Source organism: Trifolium pratense, linkage group LG3, assembly GCF_020283565.1.
Source record: "Trifolium pratense cultivar HEN17-A07 linkage group LG3, ARS_RC_1.1, whole genome shotgun sequence".
Taxonomy (NCBI): domain Eukaryota; kingdom Viridiplantae; phylum Streptophyta; class Magnoliopsida; order Fabales; family Fabaceae; genus Trifolium; species Trifolium pratense.
The window spans coordinates 10737294-10750330 of record NC_060061.1 but is presented as its reverse complement, the minus strand read 5'-3'; the positions used below and the strand labels follow the sequence as shown (position 1 = coordinate 10750330).

General features: G+C 32.4%; 2 protein-coding genes across 2 annotated transcripts; one reads left to right on the top strand and one right to left on the bottom strand.

The window, feature by feature from the left end:
- Positions 1–1093: 1093 nt before the first annotated feature.
- On the bottom strand, positions 1094–3778 carry LOC123914153 (tubulin alpha-5 chain). Its single transcript, XM_045965171.1, has 5 exons — positions 3271–3778; positions 2960–3174; positions 2669–2868; positions 1975–2483; positions 1094–1653 (listed from the first exon to the last, which is right to left on the bottom strand). Exons 1-5 carry the CDS (start codon positions 3381–3383, stop codon positions 1341–1343), a joined length of 1350 nt encoding a protein of 449 aa, XP_045821127.1. The 5' UTR covers positions 3384–3778; the 3' UTR covers positions 1094–1340.
- Positions 3779–8854: 5076 nt separating this feature from the next.
- On the top strand, positions 8855–11616 carry LOC123914150 (mitogen-activated protein kinase 7-like). Its single transcript, XM_045965168.1, has 3 exons — positions 8855–9144; positions 9620–10047; positions 10701–11616. The coding sequence occupies exons 2-3, from the start codon at positions 9625–9627 to the stop codon at positions 11382–11384; spliced, it is 1107 nt and encodes a 368-aa protein (XP_045821124.1). The 5' UTR covers positions 8855–9144; positions 9620–9624; the 3' UTR covers positions 11385–11616.
- The last annotated feature ends 1421 nt before the right edge of the window (positions 11617–13037 follow it).

Below are 13037 nucleotides of genomic sequence, written 5' to 3'. Positions count from 1 at the left end.
TTTTAATTTTAATTTATAATAATACATTTAAATATTATTTGAGTCTCTTTTTTTATTAGCATTACTATAGTGGGATTTCAAGAAAAAATAATGTAGACTAAGCTTAAGTTAACAAATTTGCAATTTAATTTATTGTACAAAATATAATAATAGCAACAAAAAAAATATTACTAGTACTTCAAATGATAAGTTTAAAAAAGTTTTTTTAATTACTAGTATAATAATGTAGTCTGAATTTTTTTAATTAAATAGACTTCTTGAAAAATCTCAATCTTTATTTAAAAGTTCTAACCTCATATCTGAATACCTCTATCGTCAGTATAGCCTATTCGCACTTCTAAACGATATCCATGATTTTTTGGAATGGGGCAACTAAGCATCGTCCTGCTCGTAAGTTTTTGAGAAAGGTTGATCATAACGAGATGGATCTTTGCAACATAAATCATTTTGGAAGATGTTTTAGTTGATTTTTCTTGTAGTTGAATAATAATCTAGGTCAGTTATATCACCAACTTTCTATTGATCTGATCCATAGATTACTTTGAAAGGTCAAGCTCAAGTATTGACCATAGATTACTCTGAAAGGTTAGCTCAAGTATTGACGACGAGAGCTCCTATTTTCAACAGGCCTTTTATTAAAGTATGTTAATAATGATTGATTGCTAAATTCACTTGTGCTAAGTAACTTCAAAATGTTTACTTTACAATGTACATATTCTGATATTCATATAGTTAGTACTTTACATTTAAGGCTTCATCTATCATGAGGTTATGAAAGTGCGTCAATAAGTACTCACAGTTGTACCGAACTAATTTCTCAAGAACCAAAAACTAAAAAACAAAACATGAACAAGCAAACAATAAAAAAAGATTGAAGAAATGCTTAGGTACACATTCTGCACGAGGCAGTAAATTCAATGTTGGATTCATCAGGCTTTTGCTGACTATCCTGGCTATCAAAACGACAAAACATAAACCACTGAATTTTAACCACATTGGTTTCCAGAATGAGTTGTTTAAAAAATAAAATCAGAGACTCGACTGCACATTGATATTGTGATAATCAAAACGAAAATGTTGTAGAAACCAGAGGTTTGAATAAAAGATAATGAACATTTGACATTAACAATTATAAATGCATAGTTCGTTGGAAATAACAGATCCTACAACAAAAATTAGATGCATACTGATGACCATTTCACAAGTTTGAATGATGGAACAATATCACACAGGAAATAAAAGAACAATACGGGTGGAGGGCAATGTAACAAAGCATTACCCTCTTTTGCATGAAACAATCAACTGTAAGAAAAAACATCTTCCACTTATATAATAGGAGATCAATAATCCTCTCCTTCCTCATCATCTTCGGCTCCCTCAGCACCAACCTCTTCATAATCTTTCTCAAGAGCAGCAAGATCTTCACGGGCTTCAGAGAACTCCCCTTCTTCCATACCTTCACCGACATACCAGTGGACAAAGGCCCTCTTGGCATACATAAGATCAAACTTGTGGTCAATGCGGGAGAAGACCTCAGCAACAGCAGTGTTGTTACTGATCATACAAACAGCTCTTTGCACCTTAGCAAGGTCACCACCAGGCACAACTGAAGGAGGCTGATAGTTGATACCACATTTGAATCCAGTTGGGCACCTGTCATGCATTATAACAAGAACCACATTAGATATTACCACCATATACAGCACAAAGTATAAAAATGTGTCTAGAAAATGGAATTAGTTACACAAACCAGATTTAAGTTGGAGTAAGTGTATTATTGCTAATGAGTTACCATCTTTAATTAACTTTAGAATCATTTTTATTAGTTAGATAGGTTTCAAACCTCTTGACATATTACACTATCTTCCAAATTATACACCCTTCTAAATATGCTCTGCTATTCTAAACAAATCAAACCATGCAATGCTAGAAAACACAGCTTTTTTACAATTAGTTAAAGAAAAGAGGGGTTACCAGTCAACAAACTGAACAGTCCTTTTTGTTTTGATGGTGCCAACGGCAGCATTGACATCCTTTGGAACAACATCACCACGGTACATCAAACAACAAGCCATGTATTTTCCATGCCTTGGATCACACTTAGCCATCATACTAGCAGGCTCAAACACGGCATTGGTGATTTCAGGCACAGATAGTTGCTCATGGTAAGCCTTAGCAGCAGAGATAACAGGTGCATATGATGAAAGCATAAAGTGGATCCGAGGATAAGGCACAAGATTGGTCTGGAACTCAGTAATATCAACATTAATAGCACCATCAAACCTCAATGAGGTAGTGAGGGATGATATAATCTGTGATATCAACCTGTTCAAGTTTGTGTAAGTAGGCCTTTCAATATCAAGAGATCTCCTACAAATGTCGTAGATCGCCTCATTATCCAAGAGCACAGCCACATCAGTGTGCTCAAGGAGTGAATGCGTCGACAGAACACTGTTATATGGTTCCACAACAGCAGTAGAAACCTGGATCCAAAAACAACAATTCAATACCAAACAAAAGAAACAAGTAAACAACACCATATATACAGATTCAGAAATGTAATGTAATCTAAACAATAACATTTAACTACAATTCTTTACAATATTCAGAAATGAAATGTAATTAATCTCAGATTTAATCAAAAAACTTAGTTAGAAGATTGTTATACCTGAGGTGAAGGGTAGATGGTGAATCCAAGTTTGGATTTCTTTCCATAATCAACAGAAAGACGTTCCAACAAAAGAGAACCCAAACCAGAACCGGTTCCACCACCAACAGCATTGAACACCAAAAAACCTTGAAGACCGGTACAATTATCGGCCAACTTTCTAACACGATCCAAACACAGATCTACAATTTCCTTTCCAACTAAACCACAAAAACACGAAAAAAAAAATCAATAAAAATCAAGAAAACATAAATTAGGGTTAGGTTAATTAAAAGAATCGGTAACACAAACCAGTGTAATGTCCTCTAGCGAAATTGTTAGCGGCGTCTTCCTTGCCGGAGATGAGTTGTTCAGGGTGGAAAAGTTGACGGTAGGTACCAGACCTAACTTCATCGATAACGGTAGGTTCGAGATCGACGAAAACTGCACGAGGAACGTGTTTGCCAGAACCAGTTTCGCTGAAGAAAGTGTTGAATGCATCGTGTGCAACTCCAACCGATGTATCACTGTAATCACAAAATCGAATCGAATCAAATCAATAATTCATAAATTAGGTTAAAAAACGAAGAGAGAGGAATGAACGAAACGGAACGTTAACGGACCTAGGCATCATGCCGTCAGGCTGAATGCCATGTTCAAGACAGTAAAGCTCCCAGCAGGAGTTACCGACTTGAATACCGGCCTGACCGATGTGAATGCTGATGATTTCTCTCATTTTGGATTTTCCGATCTAGATTTGGAAATTTTGAAAGTTATGGAGAAGAGGGAGAAGAAAAGGTAGTTAGAAGAGTGAGAAATGAAAGATGAGAAATGAGAAGGGTTTGGGTGTAGTAGTGAGTGGGTTACTAGTAGTAACGAGTGAGGTGTGTGTCTGAAATATCACATCAAATGCGTGTACATGGTAGTGTAGCGTGGGATGAGGTGTAGGATATTTTATTGTCAAAAGGGGGATTTGATAAGGATTTAGAATCCGGGGGGCTGTGTTTCGCTGGACCGTTTGGTTGCCAGCCTAGCATTGATCGACCCTTCTCTTCCCCAATCATCACCGCACTCACTGTCCCACCACCGTATGACATTTTTTTTCTTCATTAACACTCTAGTTTAGTTTATGAGGTCACACTAATCTTAAGTTTGATTGTAAGATAAATAAATGTTGATCAATAATTATTTTTAGAGTCATACTAACTATTAATTCCGGAGTACTTCCCTTTCCGAACACAATTATAAAGAAAAATCATTTTTTAGGTTCATTGAAAAAATAATGTATAATTATGTTCGGAGAGAATACTAGTTAATGAACTAAAAATGGAAAGAAAAGAAAAAGTATGTATTGAATAAACTAAAATCTAGACTCTTAAGATATTGACCGCAGAAGTTCCAAGATAATTTTATTATCTTTAATTACTTTAACCAGTGTCGCGCAAGTACTCGTTAACATTTTCCTTATTTTTATTAAGAATTAAACTTGAATTTTCTGGAACAATTTATTCCAAAAAGAATTTATTTAACCTATTGATTCTAATGTCTTTATTACGGTTATATGAATGAGATCTGATCTAACCAAATTATTCATTTTTTGAGATAATCCGTTATTATTATATATTTTTGTCTAAATTAATCTAATTTGTATTTTATTCTAAATAAAATTGTGCAAGTATTTAATTAACACTGCAATTTTGATTTTTTTTTTATATAGTTAAAAAATGAATGGTAGATATTTGGACTGGATTTCCCGTAGTAAAAACTGCACTGAAGAGAATTCACGTTTATATAAAATATAGTTCAATTGATAATGTTAATATTTGCTAATTAAACACATTTATAAAGAATTAATTTAAAATCTCGCAATTATTATCAATATATTTCTATAGACAGAAAAAATTGTGTGTCACACAGAATTGCTGTAAAAAAAAAAAAAAAAACAGAGAGTAGAGGGTTAGGCTATTTTTGGTCATTTCTCTTATTGGTTATTACTCCCTCCGGTCCTTTTTATACGAAACAATTTGGAAAAAATACACAGACCAAGGAACCTTCTATTTCTTATTAAAAATTCTAAAATTTTACGATCTATTCCAAAACTAACCTTGGTGTATTAATTTATCCTTGTCTATTGTAATTTGTATCTATTGTAATATAGGGAATATGTCACTCTAATTAATGCATAACTTTGGAATGAATTAATTTGATATAATTTAATAAGGGTATAAATGGAATTGTAACAATAAATTTAATAATTGTTTCTTATAAAAATGACCAATTTTTTTTTTCAAATTGTTCCTTATAAAAAGGACTTCAGGGAGTAGTAAGATTATTTTTCTCCTACTTTTTACTTTTGGAAAGAACCTGCCGAATTTTTCTTCAATATGGCAAAATAAAAGTGGAATAATACTGTTCAATGACCACGAGTCTATATATAGATAATACTACCTGATTTAACCTGTTTTTATGGTGAATGAATTTTTTCTATTGAAATTCTCTCTAAACTTTTTACTAGTTGTATCTCAACCACCAAACATGAGATGGAATAAGTGAATTAAGTCAAAGTAAGTTCACATCCTTTGAGAGGAAAATGTATCTTCACATTACTTAGCTAAGTTCGGAGCTAGAAACTTTGAGGTCTATTTTATCGCCGGCTGAAATGAACCTTCTTCTACTGATCGTTGATAATGAGACTTTATTTTCTAGATAATTTCTTTTGTTTCTTTTAATTTTTCTCATTGTACAAATTAAAAAAAAAATATCATGTGAAAGATACTGTAGTAGTATATAACATGCACTTAAACTGATGTACTAGTTATTTTTGTTTATACTTAAATCCAGTGGATTACAAAATAAACTATTCTTTTTTTGTCAAGAAATAAACTAAATTTCTTACTTCAAAAAGGAAATATTGGTGTGAATTTGTCCTCTATAATACATCCATCCATTTTGTAATTTAAGAAAGGGAAAATGGATTGGTGGAGTAGTGCGGCCATGTGATGCAGCTCGCTGTCCATAACTGTGTCTTACAATTATTAGGAAGACAACCAGACAAAAATAGCACCAAGTGTCTCTTTTGTTTTCTACATCATCACCTTCTCTTCTACTGTCAATGCTTCGAAAATATCTTCACTTCTTAACTTAAATACCAATCACGTTTTCTACGGTACTACTAGTACCCTCTTCTATTTTAAAATTAACCTGGTTTAAGATTTTTGTAAAAAAATTAAAAAATGCAATGATGTTGTTAAAAGATAAATAAAGCAAATTTATGGTATAACCCGAGTTCGATTCATAGTAGAAATAATTATTGGTCAGATTTTACTTATCGCAAGGCTAAACACTGAATTACCAACCCCCCTTTCCTGAGAATCAGGTCAGGGCGTTGAAAACCAAGTTTATGATATACAAATTTATCATTAGATCAAATAAGATATGATGTAAAATATAAGCCTAATGATGAAACTTATTGATTCAATAATGAAAATAAGTTATGCATAGTAAAAGATTTGTCTCAATTTTTATCTCAATTTTTCATGTTTGACAAAGTCTGAAAAATATAATAATTTTGCTAAACTTACTTTATTACTATTGTTGAAATGTTTTTGAAATAATGTACACTCAATTAAGTATCAGATATAATTTTACCTAGAAAGTTGTAAATGCATTCATTTTAGAAACAATTTTTTTGAATTAAAAAAGTTCTTCTTTTTTTTTAATTCCAATAACCCTAAATCCTTAAATCCCTCTAACCCAGACAATTTTTTTTTATTTTTAAAAATGGTAGCAGTGGACGCATCATAGGAAAAACGCGCAACCCTAGCCCTAACCCTTAAAGAAGACAACAAAAACGAAGAAAACGGGAGCGGTGGACTCACCATTAGGAAGACCCGCAACCCTCCAATGTATGCACCACTGCGAAGAGGGCGTCCTACAACATAAGACTGTTATGTATTTATTTTTTAAAAAAAAAAAGGTTGGGGTGGTATGATTTTTTTTCCTAACAAGGGCAATTTTAAAAAATTCGTAAAAATGCAACAATTATTTGTTTTTAGGTAGGTGAACTAGGACAATGCAACATAAAGACGACACTTAAAAGAATCAATACTAGTAAACTATTGTAGCAAACTCTTTCTCTTAAAAATAAATTTAATTTTGTGTGAACCAATGATCCACATATTATATATTAAACTTACAAGAATAAATACTACACTGTTCCCGTAAATTTAACTCAGTTGGTAAAGACATCATACTATATGTGCAGGAGTTCGGGTTCAAACCCGGGACACTTCACTTATTCACCTTTAAGGTGGATTTTCTAGTCATTAGACAACTTGACAAAAATAAATAAATACTACACTTAATATTTATTTGTTTATTTAAAATACCTATTGAAATAAACTAGAGACCAATCATGGCCAAAACTAATTAAACCAAATCAATTAAAAATTGAGAGAAAATAATTTGATGGACTCCTTCTATCTACACCAATCTAATTGGATAAAAGCAAATTTAACCAAAAAGACACCCGTTATACATGTGCGCCCCTTGATATTCAATACTTACTCCTCTCGTTACTTATAAAGCGAGTGTGTAAATAGCAAAAATTGGGGAAAAAAGAGTTCGATTTCTAGATAGCAAACTACAAACTGAGTTCCTTTTCTAGAAAGAGAACCTTATAAAAATCAACTTTTTTTTTGTTCTCTTCACCCTTCTCTTATATCCCATGAAATAACTTTGAATAAAACACAATTCGCAAGTTAAAGTGTGAACCGTTCGTTCACATAATTTTATATTTTCTGTCAAACTTATCAACTATTGTAGCCTTGGTATATGCCTATTGCAAGTATAAATGTAAACTTAGTTGATAATGAAGTAACAATTCAATATAACTATATTTACGATTTGTGTGATTGGTCGATAATGTCACAACCGCTCCAGTGACAAATTAAAATGTGATATGAGATAGTGGCCACAATTCTACAAGGTACACTAGTTAAGTGTAAACTGAGTTCGCAATCTAAATAGCAGAAGCGAGCAATGTTTGCACTCTACATAGCAAGTGACAATATTTTATAGTTCGATTTCTAGAATGCGAACGCCTTTTTTCATATTTTTTTCATTCATGGGGGGCGCATACGTTGAGTTTGAGTATAACATATTTTGACTCGCTACTTAGAGTGTGAAAAGTGCTCACATCCTAGAAAGCGAGAGGGTTAGTTTGGACATTTTCAAGGAGTGACCGAGAAATTTCAAGGGGCGCAAAAAGTAAAACTCTTTTTTATGATGGATCTCCAAAGAATTAGAATTCTCAAATTGGGCTTTGCAATGATGGGTCATCGAGCCCACATAACCTCTAAAATTTTATTTCCTTTTAAGGACCCATTCAAATTAATTTATTTTTAGCTTATAAAAAATATAGTTTACACAAATAAATAAAATTTTATATTAATTTATATATGTTTTTACCGTTGAAAATTGTATTTTCACAAATTGTTTGCAGGGCCACATTTGTGTATTTGGTGAAGTTTTTCACCATAGACTTTGCCCTTGATTAATCCTCATCATCAGTTTATTAAAAAACTATAAATACCAACTGAGGGAGATGGGTTTTTTCACTCTCTGCTAAGCTCAAGAAATTGTTACAGGTTGATACAATACATTGGAGTCAAAAATATGTTAAAAAATAATATTGGTTTTAGAGGAAAATGTGCCTAAATTAATCAAAGTAAAAACATTACTTTTGAAAATGAAGAATCAATGCATGAACCAAATTGGTTTGTGATGATGGGTTGAAGTTATGTTTTTTTGAAAAAGTGGGTTAAAGTTATTAACATGATAAAGATAAAAGCAGTACAAAACTTAGATAACATAGTTCTCATTTTCCTAAGGCCAAATACAAAATCTGTCGTTTTTTGCATTCTCTTGTGTGTAAAGCAAAGTAAACTCAACTCAACAAATAATCATACGTAGTAGTACCAAATAGCCTAACAACAGTGCCGTGTGGGTTGTGTTAAAATGCCCATTTATTCAATTTTTCTAGTTTATTCTATGCCTAGGTATAAGGATATGCTATATTTGTTTGTGAATATGATTAAGGTTTTAAGACCTTTGGATATAATGATCTATGCCACGTCCTCTTTTTTTTTTTTTTTTTTCTTTCTAATTTTAAATAATGTAATTTTATAAGATTAGATTTGATACATTTTATTGTTAGTTATTGATAAGTTAGATTATTTTTCGGTAACAAGATTAGATTTGAATTCATACTACTTTTTTGTTTTTTTTACAGAATTTGAGTCCAATACAATACTTATCCAATCTATTTTATACTGTATATAATTGACCAAATGGTGGAATATTTGCATATTGCAGAGCTTTTACTCGAAGTCTTGAAGCTGCATCAAATTGGGGGATTTTGATCTTCGGATTTGCTTTTGGTGTCTTGAGGCAACAGGGATAATTTAAAGATTCTTTGGTGAAAGCTGAATTTTGTGGTATGAATGCTTTTCTAACTCTTTTAGCATCAATTTGATTTGGTTTCTTCATTGTTGAAATGTGTTTTGATGACCTTAATTAGTAGGAAAGATATAATTAATTTCTTTTTGTTCATAGAGGAATTGTCAAATACCACTGAAATTTATACACACAACTGCAAGATTCTAATTTTGAATCCGGGTGACGGACTGACGGTGTTTAGTCGAATAATATCAACATTGTCCATCGAGCTGAGCTAAGGTCTAAAATTATAATTTTTTTAATATTTAAAGAAAGAAGTTTATCCAAAAATATGGGTTTGGAGAGAAAAAGTTTAATAAAAATAGTGACATCAAAAGATCATAACCTAGATTTAAAAAATAACAAGTAAGAATTGATTCCAATCTTCTCTTATATGGCAATATAAAGTACCAATAATACACTCTTTCTCAATCAATTTTTATGTTCGTTTATTGTGGTGATGCCAATTTGCAGGAAAAATGGCAACTTCAGTCAAACCCCCCTACAAAATTAAGCCAAAGGGAAAACATTATTATACAATATGGAAAACATTGTTTGAGATTGATATGAAGTATGTTCCAATCAAGCCTATTGGTAGAGGATCATATGGTGTGGTGTGTTCGTCCATCAATAAGGATACTAATGAGAAAGTTGCAATTAAGAAGATTAGCAATATATTTGATAATTGTGTTGATTCAGTGAGAACTCTGAGGGAGTTGATGCTACTTCGACATATTCGACACGAGAATGTGATTGCTTTGAAAGATATTATGATGCCGGTACAAAGAACAAGTTTTAAGGATGTTTACTTGGTTTATGAACTCATGGACACAGATCTTGATCAGATTATCAAGTCATCTCACCCACTTTCCAATGATCATTGCAAATATTTCTTGTTTCAGGTACTAATTAGTCTTGTTATGATATTTTCAATTCTTTATTTTTCATTATAAACCTTTATGGTATAGTTGTTCGAAGTATAATTCATTCATGGATTACACACATTTACGCAATTAGAGGATCCTTAAGTTTTAGTTTTTAAAGAGAATTAAACTTTGCTTATCGTTTGGACTATCCAATTGCATTGGAGTGTTGGACGGTCCTCAGATTTAGACCCTCTAAAGTAAGTAATGTGTAAAGTGAGAAAAAGTGAGAATCAATGGTTGTTATTTGAACAAACTCATGATTTTTTATGATGTACCTATAATATTTACCTTTAAAAGATTACTTACTTTACACATGCGAATTGCTCACTTTAGAGGAGTCAAATCTCATATCCTCTGACTACGTGTATACGTGCAATCAGTAACTACACGAAATTGATGTAAGCTTAGCATTGGTTAAAATAATCAAGTTTTTGTGAAAAGGTTCAGAAGAACCTGTTACGAGATGAACTACAATTGTCATGCATATTGCTTGCATTTTTTTGAGTATTATGTTGATCATCATTGATAATAGAAATTATAATCTACTAGTATAAAGTAGTTGGTGAATTTCAAATTTTGTTTCATTTATTTATCCATATATTGTTACTAATCATAAACTCTTATTTTAGCTACTCCGAGGTCTGAAATACCTCCACTCTGCAAACATTCTTCACCGAGACCTGAAGCCTGGTAATTTGCTTGTCAATAGCAATTGTGATTTGAAGATATGTGACTTCGGGTTGGCCCGAACCAATGGACTTGATGGCGAGTTTATGACAGAGTATGTTGTTACGCGCTGGTATCGTGCTCCTGAGCTTCTATTATGTTGTGACTATTACGGAACCTCCATTGATATGTGGTCAGTAGGATGCATTTTTGCTGAGATTCTTAGTAGAAAGCCAATCTTCCCCGGAACTGATTGCCTGAACCAATTGAAACTAATTGTAAGTGTTATTGGGACCCCACCTGAGTCTGATCTCGAGTTTATTGATAGTCCAAAAGCGAAATGGTTTATCAAATCACTTCCCTATACAAGGGGGATACATTTCTCCCAGCTATTCCCACAAGCAGATACATTAGCTATAGATTTGTTGCAAAAAATGCTTGTGTTTGATCCAACCGAAAGAATCACGGCCTTAGAAGCACTCCAACATCCATATATGACTGGTTTATATGATTCGAGGTGTAACCCTCCCGCTCGAGTCCCTATCGATCTTAACATAAATGAAAATTGGGGTGAACATATGATTAGAGAAATGATGTGGAATGAGATGCTACATTACCATCCTGAAGCTGCTTCTGCCGATGCATAGTTGTTTCTGCTTCACATAGTTTATCTCTAGATGTAGTTTTGTTTATTAATAGAGAAATGACAACCTGAAGTACTTGTAGTATTGCTTTCTTAATGTGACATTCCCATATTGACAATAGCATGTTGTAACTTGTGTATAACATTATAGCATGCAACTGTTTTGGTTTTTTTTGTTAAGTTTGAAATATTTAATGATCATCATTTGTTTTCTTACATTTAACAAGAAAAAAAAATGATATGCACAATTAGGGTCAGTTTGATTCGAAGTAAATGGAGATGAGGTGATGAGAGGTAATAATTTTAAGTATTTGTGTTTGGTTCAATTTTTAGGAGGGGAGGGAAGGGGTGAGGAGGGGAGCAAAATTCCTCCAATAGTCAATTTTTGCTGCTCCCCCCAAACGGGAGGGATTTGGAGGGGAGGGGAAGGGAGGTGAGATATTTGTATTTTTATTACATTTACAAAATTATCCTCAATTTTATATTAAATTCCCAAAACTGTCCTTATTGATTAAATTATCTTTTTTGTTATTTTTTTTTTTACCTGTATGTGTGTTCATAAACATTTTTCTTCTTTCTTACTAATTTTTTCTTCTCTTGTCTCGTTTCTTCCTAACATTAGGCTATGTTTTGTTTTGTTTATTTAAATTAATTTCTTCCTAGGCAGTAATGCAGCATGCTTATTTAATTTTTTTGGTTACAAGCGGCCTGCTTATTCTATTTCTTGTATCTTGAAGTTAATTGCTTGCCAATATATATCTGAATTAGATGGATAAATTAAAGGGTAAATAGGGTTTTACCCCCTGCAAAATGGGCGAATTTTGCATTACCCCCTGCAAAAAAAAAATTGTGATTACCCCCTGTAATATAAAGATTCATTCAATTAGCCCCCTAATTCGCCAACTAGACATGAAATCTTTTTTTTTTATGATGTGGCATGCATATGTGGATTTTCTTAGAATTTTTATTTATTTTTATTATTATAATAATTATTCCAAATCATTGTTATTTAAAATAAAAAAAAATAAAAAAATCTTCATCTCAAATCCCACAATTTTTTTCCTTCCAAAAAACAACTTTCATATCAAATCTCAGGAAGCAACTTTCATCTCAAATCCCTAAATCAAAAAAAAAAAAATAATCATTATCTCCACAGTTCCTCCAATTCAAACTCTTCCTCCACCTCCTCCATAACCACCACCACCAACAACAACCCTAACATAATCAACTCCTTCATCCCTCTCCTTCCTGGTCTCTACCTCTCACGTGTTCATTCCTTTGATCTTGGTGAAGGATATGGGTTGGGTTAGCAATTACAAGTTCAAGAAAAATAACAACAACACATGTTCTCCAAACATCATTAATTCTGATTTAATTTTAATTTTTTGGAAAATCAACAAACAACAAAATTCAGATCTGAAAATCGGCGGAAATTAGTGAGAGTGATGCTGCAAGGAAGAGAGATGCAATTGGTGGGAAAGAGAGATGGACGACGACAGTGGTGGTGGCTGGTGGTGGAGAATGAACCGTGAGATTTTATGTTTTGAGAAACTTATGAGTTTTTTATGGTTTTGGATTTATGGGTTTGAGATTGAATTGATGAGATGAAATTTAAGATTGAAGATGAAGTTTGTTGTTGTTGTTTTGATTTTTTTTT